Raw genomic sequence first — 20,383 nt, 5'->3', positions numbered from 1 at the left:
GAACAGTCCCAAAAGTGCAAACCCATGTGTGATCTCTGCCTCTTTTTCCCCATTCCCATCTCTCAGTGAACCTGGGCCGTGCAGCGTTCGAGGCCATGTCCCTGCTGGTCAACCAGATCCATAAGAACCTGGAGGGGAACCAGGACCAGCATGGCAGAAACAACCTGCTGGCCTCCTACATCCACTACTGCTTCCACCTGCCCACTGCCGAGCCTGCCATGCCCCCTGCTGGTGAGGAATGGAACAGCAGACACTGAAGTTTTACTATATCTCCACACCAGCTGTAATGATGTAGTCCCAATGCTTTCAAGGAAGAGTATTTTAATCTATCCATGTCTCTGATGTGCTTGTGTGTGATTCATTTAACCTTGTGATTGGAGAATTCTCACTCAACTACTAAAATGAGCATAAGTGTATTTTGGTATCAGTGCCCTCCTCTTCTCCCTGACCAGGTGGTGCCACCCCGGCCTACGAGCTGCCCATCCAGTACGCCACGTTGTCCAGGGCAACGGCCCGCCCCAGCACCCTGCACCTGGCCCGCTCCAAGAGCATCAGTAACTCCAACCCTGACCTGGCCAGCACCCCCACGTCACCTGACGAGGAGGTGCAGAGGATCATCGGCAGCAAGGTCAGTTCTACCTCCAATACAAATCAAATGGTATTGAATTGAGTTCTCTCATTGGCTCCTCTCCGGTAACACAGCTATCTTAGACATTGCCTCTGTCCTGTCTAGACACTGTAAATACAACCTGTTCTGTCCTCTGTCCTGTCTAGACACTGTAAATACAACCCGTTCTGTCCTGTCTAGGTACTGTAAATACAACCTGTTCTGTCCTGGCTAGGTACTGTAAATGCAATCTGTTCTGTCCTGTCTAGGTACTGTAAATACAACCTGTTCTGTCCTGTCTAGGTACTGTAAATACAACCTGTTCTGTCCTGTCTAGGTACTGTAAATACAACCTGTTCTGTCCTGTCTAGGTACTGTAAATACAACCTGTTCTGTCCTGTCTAGGTACTGTAAATACAACCTGTTCTGTCCTGTCTAGGTACTGTAAATACAACCTGTTCTGTCCTGTCTAGGCACTGTAAATACAACCTGTTCTGTCCTGTCTAGGCACTGTAAATACAACCTGTTCTGTCCTGTCTAGGCACTGTAAATACAACCTGTTCTGTCCTGTCTAGGTACTGTAAATACAACCCGTTCTGTCCTGTCTAGGTACTGTAAATACAACCCGTTCTGTCCTGTCTAGGTACTGTAAATACAACCTGTTCTGTCCTGGCTAGGTACTGTAAATACAGCCTGTTCTGTCCGGTCTAGGTACTGTAAATACAACCTGTTCTGTCCGGTCTAGGTACTGTAAATACAACCTGTTCTGTCCTGTCTAGGTACTGTAAATACAACCTGTTCTGTCCTGTCTAGGTACTGTAAATACAACCCGTTCTGTCCTGTCTAGGTACTGTAAATACAACCCGTTCTGTCCTGTCTAGGTACTGTAAATGCAACCTGTTCTGTCCTGGCTAGGTACTGTAAATACAACCTGTTCTGTCCTGTCTAGGTACTGTAAATACAACCTGTTCTGTCCTGGCTAGGTACTGTAAATACAACCTGTTCTGTCCTGGCTAGGTACTGTAAATACAGCCTGTTCTGTCCGGTCTAGGTACTGTAAATACAACCTGTTCTGTCCGGTCTAGGTACTGTAAATACAACCTGTTCTGTCCTGTCTAGGTACTGTAAATACAACCTGTTCTGTCCTGTCTAGGTACTGTAAATACAACCTGTTCTGTCCTGTCTAGGTACTGTAAATACAACCTGTTCTGTCCTGTCTAGGTACTGTAAATACAACCTGTTCTGTCCTGTCTAGGTACTGTAAATACAACCTGTTCTGTCCTGTCTAGGTACTGTAAATACAACCTGTTCTGTCCTGTCTAGGTACTGTAAATGAAACCTGTCCTGTCTATGTACTGTAAATACAACCTGTCCTGTCTAGGTACTGTAAATACAACCTGTTCTGTCCTGGCTAGGTACTGTAAATACAACCTGTTCTGTCCTGTCTAGGTACTGTAAATACAACCTGTTCTGTCCTGTCTAGGTACTGTAAATACAACCTGTTCTGTCCTGTCTAGGTACTGTAAATGAAACCTGTCCTGTCTATGTACTGTAAATACAACCTGTCCTGTCTAGGTACTGTAAATACAACCTGTTCTGTCCTGGCTAGGTACTGTAAATACAGCCTGTTCTGTCCGGTCTAGGTACTGTAAATACAACCTGTTCTGTCCTGTCTAGGTACTGTAAATACAACCTGTTCTGTCCTGTCTAGGTACTGTAAATACAACCTGTTCTGTCCTGTCTAGGTACTGTAAATACAACCTGTTCTGTCCTGTCTAGGTACTGTAAATACAACCTGTTCTGTCCTGTCTAGGTACTGTAAATACAACCTGTTCTGTCCTGTCTAGGCACTGTAAATACAACCTGTTCTGTCCTGTCTAGGCACTGTAAATACAACCTGTTCTGTCCTGTCTAGGCACTGTAAATACAACCTGTTCTGTCCTGTCTAGGTACTGTAAATACAACCCGTTCTGTCCTGTCTAGGTACTGTAAATACAACCCGTTCTGTCCTGTCTAGGTACTGTAAATGCAACCTGTTCTGTCCTGGCTAGGTACTGTAAATACAACCTGTTCTGTCCTGTCTAGGTACTGTAAATACAACCTGTTCTGTCCTGGCTAGGTACTGTAAATACAACCTGTTCTGTCCTGGCTAGGTACTGTAAATACAGCCTGTTCTGTCCGGTCTAGGTACTGTAAATACAACCTGTTCTGTCCGGTCTAGGTACTGTAAATACAACCTGTTCTGTCCTGTCTAGGTACTGTAAATACAACCTGTTCTGTCCTGTCTAGGTACTGTAAATACAACCTGTTCTGTCCTGTCTAGGTACTGTAAATACAACCTGTTCTGTCCTGTCTAGGTACTGTAAATACAACCTGTTCTGTCCTGTCTAGGCACTGTAAATACAACCTGTTCTGTCCTGGCTAGGTACTGTAAATACAGCCTGTTCTGTCCTGTCTAGGTACTGTAAATACAACCTGTTCTGTCCTGGCTAGGTACTGTAAATACAACCTGTTCTATCCTGTCTAGGCACTGTAAATACAACCTGTTCTGTCCTCTGTCCGGTCTAGGTACTGTAAATGCAACCTGTTCTGTCCGGTCTAGGCACTGTAAATACAACCTGTTCTGTCCTGTCTAGGTACTGTAAATACAACCTGTTCTGTCCTGTCTAGGTACTGTAAATACAACCTGTCCTGTCTAGGTACTGTAAATACAACCTGTTCTGTCCTGTCTAGGTACTGTAAATGAAACCTGTCCTGTCTATGTACTGTAAATACAACCTGTCCTGTCTAGGTACTGTAAATACAACCTGTCCTGTCTAGGTACTGTAAATGCAACCTGTTCTGTCCTGTCTAGGTACTGTAAATACAACCTGTCCTGTCTAGGTACTGTAAATGCAACCTGTTCTGTCCTGTCTAGGTACTGTAAATACAACCTGTCCTGTCTAGGTACTGTAAATGCAACCTGTTCTGTCCGGTCTAGGCACTGTAAATGCAACCTGTTCTGTCCGGTCTAGGCACTGTAAATACAACCTGTTCCGGTTCTTCTCTAGTTGGGGAAGTAAAGGCACTATGTGACGAACTCCTGAATATGTTATGTGTGTGCTTATGATGGTGCTGCTGCCTCTTCCAGTCTAAACATAGACACTTACTCAAATTGGGGTTAAATGGCATTCTGGCTGTTTAAATGTACGCTGAATGTCTGTCCGACGTGTTTCCTGTGAATAAACATACAATCAGACTCCCCTCGTCCTCCCGTAGTGACGCTCCAGTGTCGTATCTTGATGTGCATGCCTGTGATTCCTGTCTGTTTGTGCCAATGGTTGGTTGATTCCACCGCTGTTGTCAATTATGCAATCTTGTGGTGTGCCTATGTCTGTGTGCCGGACTGTGTGCCGGACTGTGTTCTATCCTTCGCTATTCCCCTCCTCTCTCTCTCCCTCTCTTGCTTCCTTCTCCTCCCTCTAATTTGACCCTTGTCTCCACCCCTCCCACCCTCCCTAACCTTCCTTCGCTCCCTCTCTCCCCCCATGGCCTGTGGCTGCCTGTGTGTCGGTGTGGTGGCTGATGTGATATGATGTTCAGGGGATAGACCGCTCCCACTCCTGGGTAAACTCTGCTTATGCCCCCGGGGGCTCCAGAGCTGTGCTACGCCGGAACCCCAACTTCACCTGTGAGCTCAAGCAGGTGCCAACAACCCTCCTTCCCTACCTTCAACTATCTACCCCTCCACCATGGGTGCCGGTTCATTCAGTAACCAGAATTGTTCAGAACGTTGCAGAGAGAAATATAATGACTAGAGCGGACATGGTTCCCTATTCTACACGAGCCAATGGCGTCTGTTCTACCCGATACATTTCTATCTGAACATTCTGTAACGTTTTGGCCTCCAGAACAAACCCCATGTTCACCCCGTACCCAACACCACCCTCCTCGCTGCCCTTCCCTCCTCCACTCCTATGTGGCTGCTGCGCTGTGTGTTTGTCTACGGTCCGTTTTGTCAGCTGTCTGTCTGTCATTGGTCTGTTCCTTTTCCCCTCCTTGGCTTAGCTCGACTCAGCCTCGTTATTCACAATTATGCTTTTCACTAGGATCACATTTCATCCTATCAACCGCATGGAACATCTGAACTCCACTGGCGCTAACGTCAGTTCTATCCAAGCTAGTCAATTGAGTCCAGGAAGTCCTCTAGCCATCCATCACATTTCTTACATTTTTCATTCATCTTTTTCCACCTTGCTCACTCCTGCTCTTTGTCTTCGTCACTGTGTTTCCATCGCTCCACTACTCTGTCAGGCAAGTGATCGTGGCTGCAATCGCATGTCTGCCTTTGTGGACAGCGCCACCTTCTGTTCAGCTCCAACAAGACAGATTGCCAAGAAGGTACCGTTGTCATACACTGTCTAAAACACTATATTAACACCCTTGTCCATCCTCATCCATGCTGTGTTTGTCAGTATGTGTAACTGGTGCTTATCAGTTCATATTGTAAGTGTGTTTGTGTGTTTGTGTGTGTGTGTGTGTGTGTGTGTGTGTGTGTGTGTGTGTGTGTGTGTGTGTGTGTGTGTGTGTGTGTGTGTGTGTGTGTGTGTGTGTGTGTGTGTGTGTGTGTGTTGCTACCGACAGGATTCATTACATGTTAGTGTTCGACAATAATCCTGTTGTTAGCTTAGTAGTAGCTTTTTTCACTGTGTTTGTTAGCAGACAGATATCCCTACCTTTTTAGGAGAGATTGTATGGTGCTAGTGTTAGCTCAGTATTTTCACACGTTCACATTTTTACCTGGGTATTTCAGCTAGCTTTTCCTGCGTTAGCCTCTGTATTGCTAACCGTGGTGTACTGCACTCTGCCTGGGTGTTTCTCTCTGACCCTGTTTACTTCCTGGTGTAGCTGCTCCATGAGGAGCTGGCACTACAGTGGGTGGTGAGCACCAGCACAGTGAGGGAGGCAGCACTGCAACAGGCCTGGTTCTTCTTCCAACTCATGGTACGTATCTGAATGACGAGGATAATGACAGTTGTGTCTGTATGGCATCGTTCATGAGATCTTGATCTTACTCACTCGTCCTCATCACACAGGCCGTTTATGGATTTCCGTAAATCAAGAAACAGTTGGTCAAATTTGTCATTCAGAGAAAAGCGTGAAGGAATATGATGTTTTACATAGCCAGTGTTCATTTGAAGAATTAGATACAATCCGTGATCCCTCTTTTCCTCCCTCTCTCTCCTCCTCTCCCAGACGAAGAGTATGTCCCACCACCTGTTCCTGTCCGCCCGGATAGACCTTCCCAGACGCCAGCGCTTCCCAGACCGCTTTGTGGATGACATCGCTGCTCTAGTGGGGGCTATCAGTGCTGATGTAGCAGGGCGATACCACAAGGTACAGTGGCCACAACCCAAGGGCCATTAGAACGGAATTGCAGAACATAGGAGTCACGTTTCCCTTTTTTAGGGAATACATAGTATACCTTCTATGTCCTCTTAACCCTTCCCATATTCTCTAATCACAGACTTTCTCTCCCTCCCTTCCTGTCTCTCTCTCAGGATGTGGAGCTTGTGGAGAGGTTGAACAGCAGTCTGGCCTTCTTCCTGAATGACCTGCTGTCTCTCATGGACCGTGGCTTTGTCTTCAACCTCATCCGCTCCTACTACAAACAGGTACACACACACACACACATACACACACACAGGTCCTGTCATCTGCTCCAATGATAAACACAGACACCCACTCACCCACTCAGACAGTGCGTTTTGGGTTCTACTACAAACAGGCACGTACGAACATGCATACAGACAGTGTCACTATTCTGCCACAATACAAGGCAATATTTACACCCACTGTCAGTCATCAACCAAGTCATCACAAATGACAAACACACATGACATCATTTGCTTTTACTGCAACCAGTCCCTGAATACGTTGTCTTACACATACCTGAACCATATGTCTCTCTCTGTGTGTGTGTGTGTGTCAGATCGCCAACAAGTTCCACACAGCCCAGAACCCCATCTCTCTGACTGCTCTGAGAATGGACTTCACCCGCATCGTGTGCAGCCACGAGCACTACGTCACCCTCAACCTACCCTGCTCCACCCTTAGCCCCCCTGCCTCGCCTTCCCCCTCCACCTCCTCCACCACCTCCCAGGTAACTCCACTGGACTGGAGGCTCCATTCATTACTAGGCAACCACAGTGATCTTGACCAAGGGCCAACTTTGTCATCTGCGGACATCTGTAGTAATACTCTTGCTAGAAAGTCCTTCCTCTCCCTCCTCTCACCATCCATCCATCTCCCTCCCTCTCTCAGGGTTCAGCGTTCTCCAGTATGCACCAGGACCAGGGTGTGGCCAGTATGTTTGAGCTCTCCGTCCCCTTCAGACAGCAACACTTCCTGTCTGGCCTGCTGCTGACTGAACTATCCCTCATCCTGGAGCCTGATGCGGAGGGGTGAGGAGGCTTCACACACACACACACACACACACACACACACACACACACACACACACACACACACACACACACACACACACACACAAGCTCACACACACAACTAGACACACACGGCACGTACTGACTCATTCAGTCTCCGCCAGGGTGTTTTTCCTGCATAAGAAGGCCATCAGTGCAGTCCACTCTCTGATGTGCAGTCATGATGCGGACCCTCGCTACACGGACCCCCAGGTGCGAACCCACATCGCCCAGCTCTACCTGCCCCTCATCCCCATCGTCATGGACACCCTGCCCCAGCTCCATGACTTCACAGGTGAGAAGGACACTGTAGGTCAGGGGTCGGCAACAGGCTGACCGCTTGCCAAAAACGTCCAGCAGGTTTTTTGGGGGGTTGTAATAAAACACTGTCCAATCACCAGGAATTAATTTAGGAAGTCTGTTCCCAGGTATTCCCACAAATAAGAAAAAGATGTCTCAATGTAATCAAGGTTTGAAATGATTGTTATTCTCAAATACAATCTGTTTTGGGGCTTAGTTGTGGTCAATTTGCAGTGTATAAATTATTATAATTATGTTATGGCCCCCCAACCATCCGCTCCGACAAAAATCGTCCCGCGGCCTAATCTAGTTGCCTACCCCTGCTGTAGGTTAACCAGTATCATCTTCCTCTTCTCTGACCATGTGGCGTTGTGTTTAAACCCTGATTGGAGGTGGGAGATTGCATGCTAGTTAGTTATTCTAACTTAGGTTGATAGAATCACCAGTATGTTTTGTTCCTGTGTTTGTCAGACACTTCTCCCGCCCGGGGCCGCCACGCCCCCGCTATGCAAGACGACGGGGACCCAGACAACGGAACCATCAGTCAGTCTGTCGCCATGGCGATCGCTGGCTCCCCGCTGCCGCATGCCAAAGCCCCGAACTTCACCATGCCCACGGTGGTGAGTAATGAGACACCATCAGCCCCCCTCTGCTGTGTGGAGCTTACTGCCTCAGGCTTTCATATCTCAGGCATTTTTAGTAACTCCAGTAACCCTGGTAACGATTGAACTTATTTTCCCCCTCCCTCTGTTATTGAGATCCTTTGTAGTACACTTCCACTCTAAGGTACAGTGCCAGCATGGGGCAAATCCACAACACCAGAGGGGGTACAGCATGCCTTCTAATGACAGCCGCCATACTGAACTACCCCTCACTACCTGTAGATGGCTCACTGCTCATGAGCTCCTCTGACACTCTTTCCCATCCACATAGTTTGCAAAGTGACATAGTTTGCACAGTGACATCAGGAAAAACTTCTAGCCCTAATGTAGGCGTTCATCTTTCTCCCAGGCTGGTCGTCAGTGCAGCTCTCTGTCGGCAGAGTGCAGTAGGACTCTGCTGGTGTCTTTCCTGTGGGTACTGAAGAACGCAGACGCTGCTCTGCTGGAGAGCTGGGTGTCAGACCTCTCTGTGCTACAGATCAACAGGCTGCTAGACCTGCTGCACCTCTCGGTGTCCTGCTTCGAGTACAAGGTAGGCACCACTTCTGTCCCCTCTCACTGATCAGACCGCTGTACCTCTCGTCCTTCACCTGTTACCCCTGTTGGACTCTCCGACCTGAATACCTCCTATTATAGCCGTTCTGACCGTTCCATCTCTGATTGGTTGTCCCAGGGGAAGAAGGCTCTGGAGCGTATCAACAGCCTGACATTTAAGAAGTCTCAGGACATGAAGGCTCGTCTAGAGGAGGCCATACTGGGAACCATCGGAGCCCGACAGGAGATGGTCCGTCGCTGCAGAGGTACCAGCACCGGATGGGCCATAATAGTTTGAGATTTTCTACATGCAATGTTCCTTTGTGGTTATTACAAGTGTCCGTATGTTTTGTTTTGGTTCAGAGCGGAGTCCATATGGCAATGAGAATGTCAGATGGAGGAAGAACGTCACGCACTGGAGACAGAACACAGACAGAGTCGACAAGTAGGTCCCCGCCATACGCACAGATTAATGCCGAGGTAGACCAATGACTTGATAGAACTTGTCATCAACGGTCTGTGTTCAGTATTTGTGTAGGCACGTTGTATAGTGACGTTTGTACGGATTTGTGTGTGTCTGAGGTATTGTAAACCCTGTTTCGTTGCAGAACCAAGGCGGAGACGGAGCAGGAGTCCGTGGTGGATGGAAACCTGGCCACTGAAGCCTCTCTGGTCGTCCTGGACACGCTGGAGATCATAGTGAAGACGGTGCTGGCGTCGGAGCTGAAGGAGAGTGTTTTGGGCGGAGTGTTGAGAGTCCTCCTCCACAGCATGGCAGGGAGTCAGAGTGCCCTCTTCCTGCAGCACTGCTTCACTACACAGAGGGGACTCGTCTTCAAGGTGTGTGTGTGTGTGTGTGTGTGTGTGTGTGTGTGTGTGTGTGTGTGTGTGTGTGTGTGTGTGTGTGTGTGTGTGTGTGTGTGTGTGTGTGTGTGTGTGTGTGCACGCCCGTATGTTAGTTACACACACAAAGTTACATGTCTTTGTGTGTGTGAATTAAGTGTTGTGTGTTCCTTGTGTGTAGTTCCCAGAGATGCTGTTTGAGGAGGACACAGAGCTGTGTGCTGACCTGTGTCTGCGTCTGCTCCGCCACTGCAGCAGCAGTGTGGGCTCTGTCCGGAGTCAAGCCTCCGCCTCCCTCTATCTGCTGATGAGGCAGAACTTTGAGATCGGCAACGTGAGTCTCACGTCATAGCCTGGAAAGACAAACTGCATTCACACTCTGTTTAACTGTTATGAAGTGAAACCATAGTGAAAGGAAGCGTGAATTCAGTTTGGATTTCCAGGCTAAGATCTTCCCACAATAATACAAATCAAATCCAGTATATTTGTCCTATGTGCAGGATATACGTGGTGTATATATTATAATGAAATGCTTACTTGCAGGTTCACCTGTCAACAATGCAACAACAATAAGAATAGAAGTAAAGATGGTTCCAGTTCAGTCTCAACACCATCAACTGACATGTTGTGGAATTCTGTATTGGTCACATCCCTTCTGTAGTCTTGAATATTGACTCATCCTCTCTCTGGTGTAGAACTTTGCCCGGGTGAAGATGCAGGTCACCATGTCCCTGTCCTCCCTGGTGGGGACATCTCAGAACTTCAACGAGGAGCACCTCCGACGTTCCCTAAAAACCATCCTGACCTACGCAGAGGAGGACCTGGAGCTACGGGACTCCCCGTTCCCAGAACAGGTCCAGGATCTGGTCTTCAATCTGCACATGATTCTGACTGACACAGTCAAGATGAAGGAGCACCAGCAGGACCCTGAGATGCTCATTGATCTCATGTACAGGTATTACACACACAACAGCTGTCTCATCGACACAACCACTTCCTCTCAAACCCATTCACATCCACACACATTCACATCCACAAACGGAGTAAAGAGAAATACAAAGGGTAAGAGGGGATACCAGGTCAGTACAACTGAATGCCTTCAACTGAAATGTGTCTTCTGCATTTAACCCAACCCCTCTGAATCAGAGAGGTGCGGGGGGCTGCCATAATTGACATCCACGTCTTCAGCGCCCGGGGAACAGTGGGTTAACTGCCTTGCTCAGGGGCAGGATGACAGATTTTTACCTTGTCAGCTCGGAGATTCGATCCAGCAACCTTTCGGGTTACTGGCCCAACGCTCTAACCACTAGGCTACCTGCCGCCCCGGCTTGGATTGCATTAGCTATGTACCGACCTGATTTTCTGTCTTCCCCCCCACCCCACCCTCAGGATTGCTAAGGGCTATCAGAACTCCCCTGACCTGCGTCTGACGTGGCTGCAGAACATGGCGGGGAAGCACTCGGAGAGAGGGAACCACGCGGAGGCAGCCCACTGCCTGGTGCACAGCGCCGCCCTGGTGGCAGAGTACCTCAACATGCTGGAGGACTGCCGCTACCTGCCCATTGGCTGTGTCACCTTCCAGGTCAGGAGTGTGTGTGTTTTCCTGTCCCTTATAGTATACCTCAAAACCTTAGCTGAGTCTTTTCCTGACTGCTCTGTCCCTTACCTGCTGTAGCACATCTCATCTAATGTTCTGGAGGAGTCAGCGGTGTCTGATGACATCCTGTCCCCGGAGGAGGAGGGTATCTGTGCGGGGAAGTACTTCAGCGAGTTGGGGCTGGTGGGGCTGCTGGAGCAAGCTGCAACCTCCTTCCACATGGTATTACTCAGATCTTCTTTACATTGAGATTTCCTTAAATACGGGACGAATAGCTTTTGAATCTCTCTTTGAGTGGACGCCCTACACAGCATCAGTTTGCCTTACCACCTAGTAAATAGTCAGAGCTGTATGTTCACATAGAGAAAGCCAGGTTTTTGTAAAGTATATATGAATTGTAGTGTGCTGTAGGTAGACTTCTCACTGTTTCATACTGTATCTCCCCTGCAGGCTTCCATGTACGAGGCCATCAACGAGGTGTTGTAGTGTGCTGTAGGTAGACTTCTCACTGTTTCATACTGTATCTCCCCTGCAGGCTTCCATGTACGAGGCCATCAACGAGGTGTTGTAGTGTGCTGTAGGTAGACTTCTCACTGTTTCATACTGTATCTCCCCTGCAGGCTTCCATGTACGAGGCCATCAACGAGGTGTTGTAGTGTGCTGTAGGTAGACTTCTCACTGTTTCATACTGTATCTCCCCTGCAGGCTTCCATGTACGAGGCCATCAACGAGGTGTTGTAGTGTGCTGTAGGTAGACTTCTCACTGTTTCATACTGTATCTCCCCTGCAGGCTTCCATTTACGAGGCCATCAACGAGGTGTTGTAGTGTGCTGTAGGTAGACTTCTCACTGTTTCATACTGTATCTCCCCTGCAGGCTTCCATTTACGAGGCCATCAACGAGGTGTTGTAGTGTGCTGTAGGTAGACTTCTCACTGTTTCATACTGTATCTCCCCTGCAGGCTTCCATGTACGAGGCCATCAACGAGGTGTATAAGATCCTACTCCCGGTCCACGAGGCCAACAGAGACTTCAAGAAGCTGGCTATTGTCCATGGAAAGTTGCAGGACGCCTTTAACAAAATCTACAACCAGAGTTCTGGATGGGAGGTAAAGTAAATTAAATATGCTGTTTGTTTGTGTAACTTAACGGATATTGAGTTTATTTAAGCAATAAGGCACGCGGGGGTGTGGTATATGGTTAATATACCACGGCTAAGGGCTGTTCTTAGGCGCGACGCAAATCGGAGTGCCTGGATACAGCCCTTAACCGTGGTATATTGGCCATATACCACAAACTCCGAGGTGCCTTATTGCTATTATAATCTGGTTACCAACGTAATTGAAGCAGTATAAATACATGTTTTGTCATACCCATGGTATACGGTCTGATATACCACAGCTGTCAGCCAATCAGCATTCAGGGCTCAACCCACCCAGTTTATAAATGCATTTAAACAATAATATTTGATTTCTCTTCCCTGTGGTTTCCCTGCCTTTCCTGTCCTTTCTGGATGATGTTTCCTAACTGGTAAGTGAAATGTAATAAAACTCCCCATTCAAACCACGGTATTGCATTGCATTCACACTTTCACACACTTAACCAATACATAGTTGTGTAAAACAGTTGCACAAGATTGACTGGCTCCAACTCTCTGGGGTGTATTTACTGGTTGCTGTGGTAGCATATGGTTTCAATGTTTTAACTAGGGCTCCAAATTAAAAAATGTTATTGGTAGCACTGATGTTCCCGGGGAAGGGTACCAAAAAAGTTCTGCAACATTGAAGGTCCAAAAGAACACAGTGGCTCCAACATTCTTAAATGGAAGAAGTTTGGAACCACCAAGTCTTCCTATAGCTGGCCACCCGGCCAAACTGAGCAATCGGGGGAGAAGGGCCTTGGTCAGGGAGGTGACTGAGAACCCGATGGTCACTCTAACAGACCTCCAGAGTTCCTTTGTAGAGATGGGAGAACCTTCCAGAAGGACAACCATCTCTGCAACATGACACTTTATTGTAGAGTGACCAGATGGAAGCCACTCCTCAGTAGAAGCCACACAACAGCCCGCTTGGAGTTTGCAGAAAGGCACCTGAAGACTCTCAGACCATGAGAAACAATATTCTCTGGTCTGATAAAACCAAGATTGAACTCTTTGGCCTGAATGCCAAGCATCACGTTTGGAGGAAACCTGGCACCATCCCTACGGTGAATCATGGTGGTGGCAGCATCATGCCGTGGGGATGTTTTTCAGCTGCAGGGACTGGGGGACTAGTCAGGATCGAGGCAAAGATGAACTGAGCAAAGTACAGAGAGCTCCTTGATGAAAACCTGCTCCAGAGCGCTCAGGACCTCAGACTGGGGTGAAGGTTCACCTTCCAACAGGACAACGACCCTAAGCACACAGACAACACAGGAGTGGCTTCGGGACAAGTCTCTGAATGTCCTTGAGTGGCCCAGCCAGAGCCCGGACTTAAACCCAATCGAACATCTCTGGACAGACCTGAAAATACTGTGCAGCGACGCTCCCCATCCAAACTGACAGAGCTTGGGAGGATCTGCAGAGAAGAATGGGAGAAACTCCCCTAATACAGCTGTGCCTAATTTGTTGCGTCATACCCAAGAAGTCTCGAGGCTGTAATCGCTGCCAAAGGTGCTTCAACAAAGTACTGAGTAAAGGGTCTGAATACTTATGTAAATGTCATATTTCGTTGTTTTTTAAAAATATAATTTAGCAACAATTTTTAAAACAATTTTTTTGCTTTGTCATTATGGGGTATATTGTATGTAGATTTGAGGGGGGAAAACAATTTAATCAATTTTAGAATAAGGCTGTAATGTAACAAAATGTGGAAAAAGTCAAGGGGTCTGAATACTTTACGAAGGCACTCCTAAATTTAAACTCCAAGTCGCACAGCAAAATATGTTGTCGCATATGGAGCCCTGGTTGTAACGTGTCAATTTACGACAACTTAGACCAATGTAACATGTCAATTTAAGACAACTTAGACCAAATTAATATGTCAATTTAGGACAACTTAGACCAAATTAATATGTCAATTTAGGACAACTTAGACCAAATTAATGTCAATTTAGGACAACTTAGACTAAGTGACTCTGAAAGTAATCTCTGTGTTCTGTTTTCCTGTTCCCCCCCCCCCCCTCTCTCGGTCTTCCATGCCCCTCTCTATAGTGTGTAGAGGATGTTTGGGACCTACTTCCGGGTGGGCTTCTACGGCTGTCGCTTTGGGGACCTGGATGAGCAGGAGTTTGTGTACAAGGAGCCCTCTATCACCAAGCTGGCTGAGATCTCCTACAGACTAGAGGTACGGTCTGAGGAGAATGACGAGGAGGATAAGAAAATAATCATTTATATAACACCCGAAGACATCAGTGATCCTTTCTGTAGCTCACTGGACCATTGCAGAGTTGTGTGTTATAAGCTGATACCAGTCTTTTGAATGTCTCTACATCTTGTTCAGGAGTTCTATGCTGAGCGGTTTGGAGATGATGTGGTGGAGATTATCAAGGACTCCAACCATGTGGACAAGAACAAGCTGGACCCCAATAAGGTAAAAGGCCCAAAGTCTCAGAAAGGAAAACGACTGAAGGTTTGTGTTGCGGTTTTTACATGGGGACTTGAGGAATGACCCCGTAGTACTGATCTATTTGTTGTATATCTGCGTGGCTCTCAGGCCTACCTCCAGATCACCTACGTGGAGCCCTTCTTCGACACGTACGAGCTGAAGGAGAGGATCACCTACTTCGACAAGAACTACAACCTGCGCACTTTCATGTACTGCACCCCCTTCACCCTGGACGGGCGCGCCCACGGGGACCTGCACGAGCAGTACAAACGCAAGTCCATCCTCACCACGTCCCACGCTTTCCCTTACATCAAGACACGCGTCAACGTCATCCACAAAGAGGAGGTGGGTGTATACATGTATGACTGTAGTGTGAAACATGGTGAGCACTGTGAACAGTGAAATGATTTATATTTAGCAGTGTTTTTCCAGGTGCTCATAGAGCTTTACAGTACATAACACTAGCTTAATCCACTCACAGTGAAGCAGTGCTCATGATCATGTCGCTGTCCCCTCTCCTCTCCAGATCATCCTGGTGCCCATGGAGGTGGCTATAGAGGACATGCAGAAGAAGACCCAGGAGCTGGCCTTCGCTACCCACCAGGAGCCTGCCGACGCCAAGATGCTGCAGATGGTGCTGCAGGGCTCCGTGGGCACCACTGTCAACCAGGTACTGTTTGTGTTGCGTAATATCCCTTTGTGTGTTTGACATGTTGGAGTGTGTACGTAACCCTCTCTCACTCTCTCTCTGTCTCTCGTGTGCAGGGCCCTCTGGAGGTGGCCCAGGTCTTTCTCTCTGACATTCCCGATGACCCCAAGCTGTACCGTCATCACAACAAACTACGTCTCTGCTTTAAAGACTTCACTAAGAGGTGATGACACCTTACAAAGCCTGTACATGGACTATACAGTCTGACACACACACACACGGTTCAATAACCCAGTGAACAGACTTTGACACCCCGTGTGTGTGTTCCTTCCTCTCCTGCAGGTGTGAGGATGCCCTGAGGAAAAACAAGACTCTGATTGGTCCAGACCAGAAAGAGTACCACAAGGAAATGGAGAGGAACTACAATAAGCTGAAAGAGTCTCTGGGACCACTCATCACCCGCAAGATCCCCCAGCTCTACAGGACACTGCCGGCTGCAGGGCTTCAGTCTGCTACACAAAGGTTACAAATCAAATGTTATTGGTCACGTGCACATATTTAGCAGATGTTATTGGTCACGTGCACATATTTAGCAGATGTTATTGCAGGTGTAGCGAAAGGCTTGTTCCTAGCTCCAACAGTGCAGTAGGATCTAACAATTCACAACAATACACACAAGTCTAAAAGTCAAAGAATAGAATTAAGAAATATGTCAATATTAGGACGAGCAATGTCGGAGTGGCATTGACTAAAATACAGTAGAATAGAATACAGTATATACATATGAGATGAGTAAAGCATTATGTAAACATTATTAAAGTGACCAGTGATTCCATGTCTATGTACAAGAAACTGGATTCACACACTGAACATGCATGGACACACACACACTCATAATACACAGACACACCGCGCGCGCACACACACACACACACACACACACACACACACAATATGAGTGCATCCAGCTCTGCAGAGCACTGACATCTACAGCCTACACAATAGTAACTCGACACCGTCTTCCACACACACAGATGCAAACACACACGCTGTGAGCTAATCCATTTGAACACCCCACTGCCAGCCTCTGCTTTGAAAAACACCGTAGTAACTCGACACTTCACATACGCGTAGTCACACAAACATGCATCACGCCCCACTGAGTAGCGCTAGTAGGACCCCTTCATCCACACACAATGCTGCTGCTTCAATCATCTCAGCAGATCTGGTTTGGAAAGTGTCAGCACATTGTTGGTTGGTTTCTGACTGGGTGTTTTTGGAGCCAGCTGCGTGTCTTATGTGAGGGCTGGAGGATTTCTAATCCCAGCCAGATAGAGCACAGCCACACCTGCCAGAACACAAAATGACATACACCTTACCAGCAATTAAGAGGCTCCTTCATCCACACATTGCAAAACCCTCGTCCAGATAGCAACATTTTAATCTGTCTTTTGATCTTTATTATGTCTTCACAGAAATTCCTTCAGTAGGTCCAGTCTCCGCCGGGGGGACTGTTGAAGCACAGCAGACCTCGTCAACAGAGAAGAAACCGAGAGCTATAGACATACTCTTGATTTCAACTGGTCTGTCTGTCTCCCCCACCCCCGTTCACATACCAACAGTCGATCCTCAACACTCACACCATCCTCCTCCATTTCCCTAGCTTGTTATTCCAAACCCCCCCAGTGTCAGGCCATACCACCTCTCTCCCCCCTCACTCACTCGTTTCTTGTCTTCATCTCCAGCTCTGCTCTGCCTCCCCCCATTCTCTCTGTCTCTCACACTCCTATAGGAAAAGCTTCCTCTGTTTATACTGGAAGTTTATCTGCACTGTAAACATAGTCGTTTGGACCATCTCTCATTGTCCTGGGCATTTACAGAGACCAGCTTTCAGGTGGAGTCTCTCTGCATTGAGGAGAACCCAGAATGATGCCTCTCCCTCTCTGTTCATCTCCGCTCTGTTTAAATGTAGCTTTTCCTGAACTGGAGAATCCAAAATAGCTCCTAGGCGCTTCCCTAATTGTGTGTTTGTTTTGGGCCGAGTTTGAATGTGTGCGCTTGGAGGTTTGTGTTTGAGTGTGTGTCTTGCCCCGACTGCACAGGATATAGGCTTCTTTCCATTTGCTTGTGTATGTGTCATGTTTGCTGTGGAAGGGCCTGGGTGGTTACACTGTGTGGTTTAGCAGGCCTGTTTCGTGGCCTTAGTGAATTTGTGTGTGATTATTTTGGTGGGGGACCAGTTGCTGCCAGACGTAGTCATTAAATGTTCCCAGGGAGTCGTTCTGTAACCAACGATCCTCATACCAAATAACTGACATTCTTTCACTACTGACTTCTCCCTTTCATACACCCTGTATCAGGACAGGAATTCATTATGAAGAAGTATGACATTTTGATCATTAGAGGCCCGCCTGCTCTAGATCAACATACAATGGACACATTGTAGGTTGGAGAGATGTGGCTTTGGGAAGAGAGGGAGCCTTACAAATGGTCTCTGGTGACACTGTGAAATGTTATTTTTACTGAACTGACCAAAAACACTGTTGCATCACTGATGTTCACATTGTAAGCACTGCTAGACTGGCAGTGACATTCTCTCTCTCTCTCTCTCTCTCTCCTCTCTCCTCTCTCCTCTCTCCTCTCTCCTCTCTCCTCTCTCCTCTCTCCTCTCTTCTCTCTTCTCTCTTCTCTCTTCTCTCTCCCTCTCTCCCTCTCTCCCTCTGTGCTGACAAACACTCCACATGTTCTGGAATGAATCTTCAACCCTGTGGTTGGTGGAAACATATAATGTAGGTCTTTTTAACTACTGTATTGGACTGTGTCTCCTTTATTGTATTGCACTATACTGTATTCACACTGCCGCACCTACGTACCAACGTCTGTAACTACTGTATTTCCTCTGTTTATTGTGTTTTCACAAGGCTTGTCTAAAACTGTTTTTACCAGTCAGGAAAATAACAACTTTTTTTAATTTATTCACTTTTCTTTTTTTTTTGTACTGCTTTGTATTAAAATGTTCTCTTAATCTTAACAGTCTGCTTTTATCAGTGCTGATTGATATACAATGTATTGGGAAAGTATTCAGACCCCTTGACTTTTTCCACCATTTGTTACGTTAGAGCCTTGTTCTAAAGTAGATTAAATTGTTTTTTTCCCTTGTCAACCTACACACAATACCTCATAATGACAAATTAAAAAATGGTTTTGATACTTTTTTGCAAATTTATCAAATAAAAAAAAAACGGAAATATGAGATTTACATAAGTATTCAGACCCTTTACTCAGTGCTTTGTTGAAGCACCTTTGGCAGCAATTACAGCCTTGAGTCTTGGGTATGACGGTATAAGCTTGGCACACCTGTATTGCAGATCTATGCAGATCCTCTCAAGCTCTGTCAGGTTGGATGGGGAGCGTTGCTGCACAGCTATTACCAGGTCTCCAGGTTCTCTCGGGTTCAAATCCGGGCTCTGGCTGGGCCACTCAAGGACATTGAGACTTGTCCCGAAACCACCCTTGCGTTGTCCTGTTGGAAGATGAACCCTCACCCCAGTCTGAGGTCCTGAGTGCCATGAAGCAAGTTTTCATCAAGGATCTCTCTGTACTTTGCTCTGTTCATCTTTCCCTCGATCCTGACTAGTCTCCCAGTCCCTGCCACTGAAAAACATCCCCATAGCATGATGCTGGCACCACCATGCTTCACCGTAGGGATGGTGCCAGGTTTCCTCCAGATGTGGCGCTTGATATTCAGGCTAAAGAGTAAAATCTTGGTTTCATCAAACCAGAGCATCTTGTTTCTCATGGTCTGAGAGTCTTTAGGTGCCTTTTGGCAAACTCCAAGCGGGCTGTCATGTGCCTTTTACTGAGGAGTGGCTTCCGTCTGGCCACTCTACCACAGGCCTGATTAGTGGAGTGCTGCAGAGATGGTTATCCTTCTGGAAGGTTCCCCCATCTCCACAGAGGAACTCTGGAGCTCTGTCAGAGTGACCATCGGGTTCTTGGTCACCTCCCTGACCAAACCCTTTTCCCCCGATTGCTCAGTTTTGCACTGTCAACTGTGGGACCTTATATAGACAGGGGTGTGCCTTTCCAAATCATGTCCAATCAATTGCATTTACCACAGGTGGACTCCAATCAAGTTGTAGAAGCATCTCAAGGATGATCAATGGAAACAGAATGCAGCTGAGCTCATAGCAAAGGGTCTGAATATTAATGTAAATAAGGTATTTGTTTTTTATTTTAAATACATTTCTAAACCTGTTTCCACTTTGTCATGGGGTAGTGTGTGTAGATGAATGAGGAATTTTATTTTATCCATTTTAGAATAAGGCTGTAATGTAACAAGATGTGAGAAAAAAAGTCAAGGGGTCTGAATACTTTCCGAATGCACTGTACTGTATATAACCTTGAGAGGGTTAATCATTCTAGACGCATGATTTTACTACCCTGGGAATATGAGTCCCAGGACTGGATTTAGCCAGCAGGGGAAATGTTTAAACAACTCAATTATTAAACACCTTCGTTTATTAATTGATAGGCTATAGGCCTGTAGTATGTTGTGTTAATAATGCAGATGGGTATCTCATTTTTATGTGTATTGACATGTGGCATATTATTGCTTTATTTATTTTTTAAATGAGAAGAGATGTAGCGTTCCATTTCGAGTGGATAATGAATAGGCTGTGGATGGGTTATCCTGGAGAAACTAAACGGGTTTAGTCATCTGGCTCTCAGGACGCATCTTTGCAGACATGAACCAACCTAATTATTGGCCAGACAATGCAGAGCGAACCCCTCAGATCTCTATTTGAACCTGATGTCGGCTCAAGTCGGAGTATGCGCCCCTTTCTGTTATTTTTCATCGTGCAATTAATTTCCTGTGCGCGTGTGCCTGACATTGTAGCCGTAATGTTTGTCTGCCAAAGTAAACGCCCATTGTATGGATGTAGTGTGTGTTATTGATATGTAACACGCTATACAATAAAAACACACCCACCCTTTTTAGGCATTAATCAATCGGTGATATACCTGTGGTGTATCCATTCTCTGTAAAACATTAACCACATTTACGTCCCCCAATCGATGATTTAGTCTTCTGTAAGACACGGGTAGATTCCAGGGGAGACTAAAGTATGACGTCATGTTACG

At 46.8% G+C, this 20,383-nt stretch overlaps 1 protein-coding gene across 8 annotated transcripts in view; it reads left to right on the top strand.

The window, feature by feature from the left end:
* LOC129833129 (dedicator of cytokinesis protein 7-like) overlaps positions 1–18,269 on the top strand; it is a 46,277-nt gene extending 28,008 nt beyond the window's left edge. For 3 of the 8 annotated variants that reach the window (XM_055897435.1, XM_055897434.1, XM_055897439.1), the window contains 27 exons: positions 67–231; positions 453–628; positions 4,190–4,291; positions 4,901–4,987; positions 5,495–5,590; positions 5,843–5,983; positions 6,148–6,261; positions 6,579–6,749; positions 6,911–7,050; positions 7,197–7,366; positions 7,843–7,991; positions 8,383–8,565; positions 8,707–8,833; positions 8,931–9,012; positions 9,176–9,407; positions 9,592–9,744; positions 10,106–10,365; positions 10,800–10,992; positions 11,086–11,229; positions 11,968–12,114; positions 14,203–14,328; positions 14,485–14,574; positions 14,698–14,934; positions 15,116–15,259; positions 15,355–15,461; positions 15,581–15,760; positions 16,714–18,269. In XM_055897435.1, the coding sequence (XP_055753410.1) occupies positions 67–231; positions 453–628; positions 4,190–4,291; positions 4,901–4,987; positions 5,495–5,590; positions 5,843–5,983; positions 6,148–6,261; positions 6,579–6,749; positions 6,911–7,050; positions 7,197–7,366; positions 7,843–7,991; positions 8,383–8,565; positions 8,707–8,833; positions 8,931–9,012; positions 9,176–9,407; positions 9,592–9,744; positions 10,106–10,365; positions 10,800–10,992; positions 11,086–11,229; positions 11,968–12,114; positions 14,203–14,328; positions 14,485–14,574; positions 14,698–14,934; positions 15,116–15,259; positions 15,355–15,461; positions 15,581–15,760; positions 16,714–16,756 (3,959 nt within the window). In that variant the 3' untranslated portion in view covers positions 16,757–18,269. Of the gene's footprint in view, positions 1–66; positions 232–452; positions 629–4,189; positions 4,292–4,900; positions 4,988–5,494; positions 5,591–5,842; positions 5,984–6,147; positions 6,262–6,578; positions 6,750–6,910; positions 7,051–7,196; positions 7,367–7,842; positions 7,992–8,382; positions 8,566–8,706; positions 8,834–8,930; positions 9,013–9,175; positions 9,408–9,591; positions 9,745–10,105; positions 10,366–10,799; positions 10,993–11,085; positions 11,230–11,457; positions 11,830–11,967; positions 12,115–14,202; positions 14,329–14,484; positions 14,575–14,697; positions 14,935–15,115; positions 15,260–15,354; positions 15,462–15,580; positions 15,761–16,713 lie in introns of those variants that run through there. The other 5 variants (XM_055897438.1, XM_055897437.1, XM_055897441.1 and 2 more) reach the window with 3 other exon arrangements.
* Positions 18,270–20,383: the final 2,114 nt, after the last annotated feature.

Source organism: Salvelinus fontinalis, chromosome 34 (assembly GCF_029448725.1).
Source record: "Salvelinus fontinalis isolate EN_2023a chromosome 34, ASM2944872v1, whole genome shotgun sequence".
NCBI lineage: Eukaryota > Metazoa > Chordata > Actinopteri > Salmoniformes > Salmonidae > Salvelinus > Salvelinus fontinalis.
The sequence above is the reverse complement of the archived record's forward strand: the minus strand, read 5'-3'. Positions and strand labels throughout refer to the sequence as shown.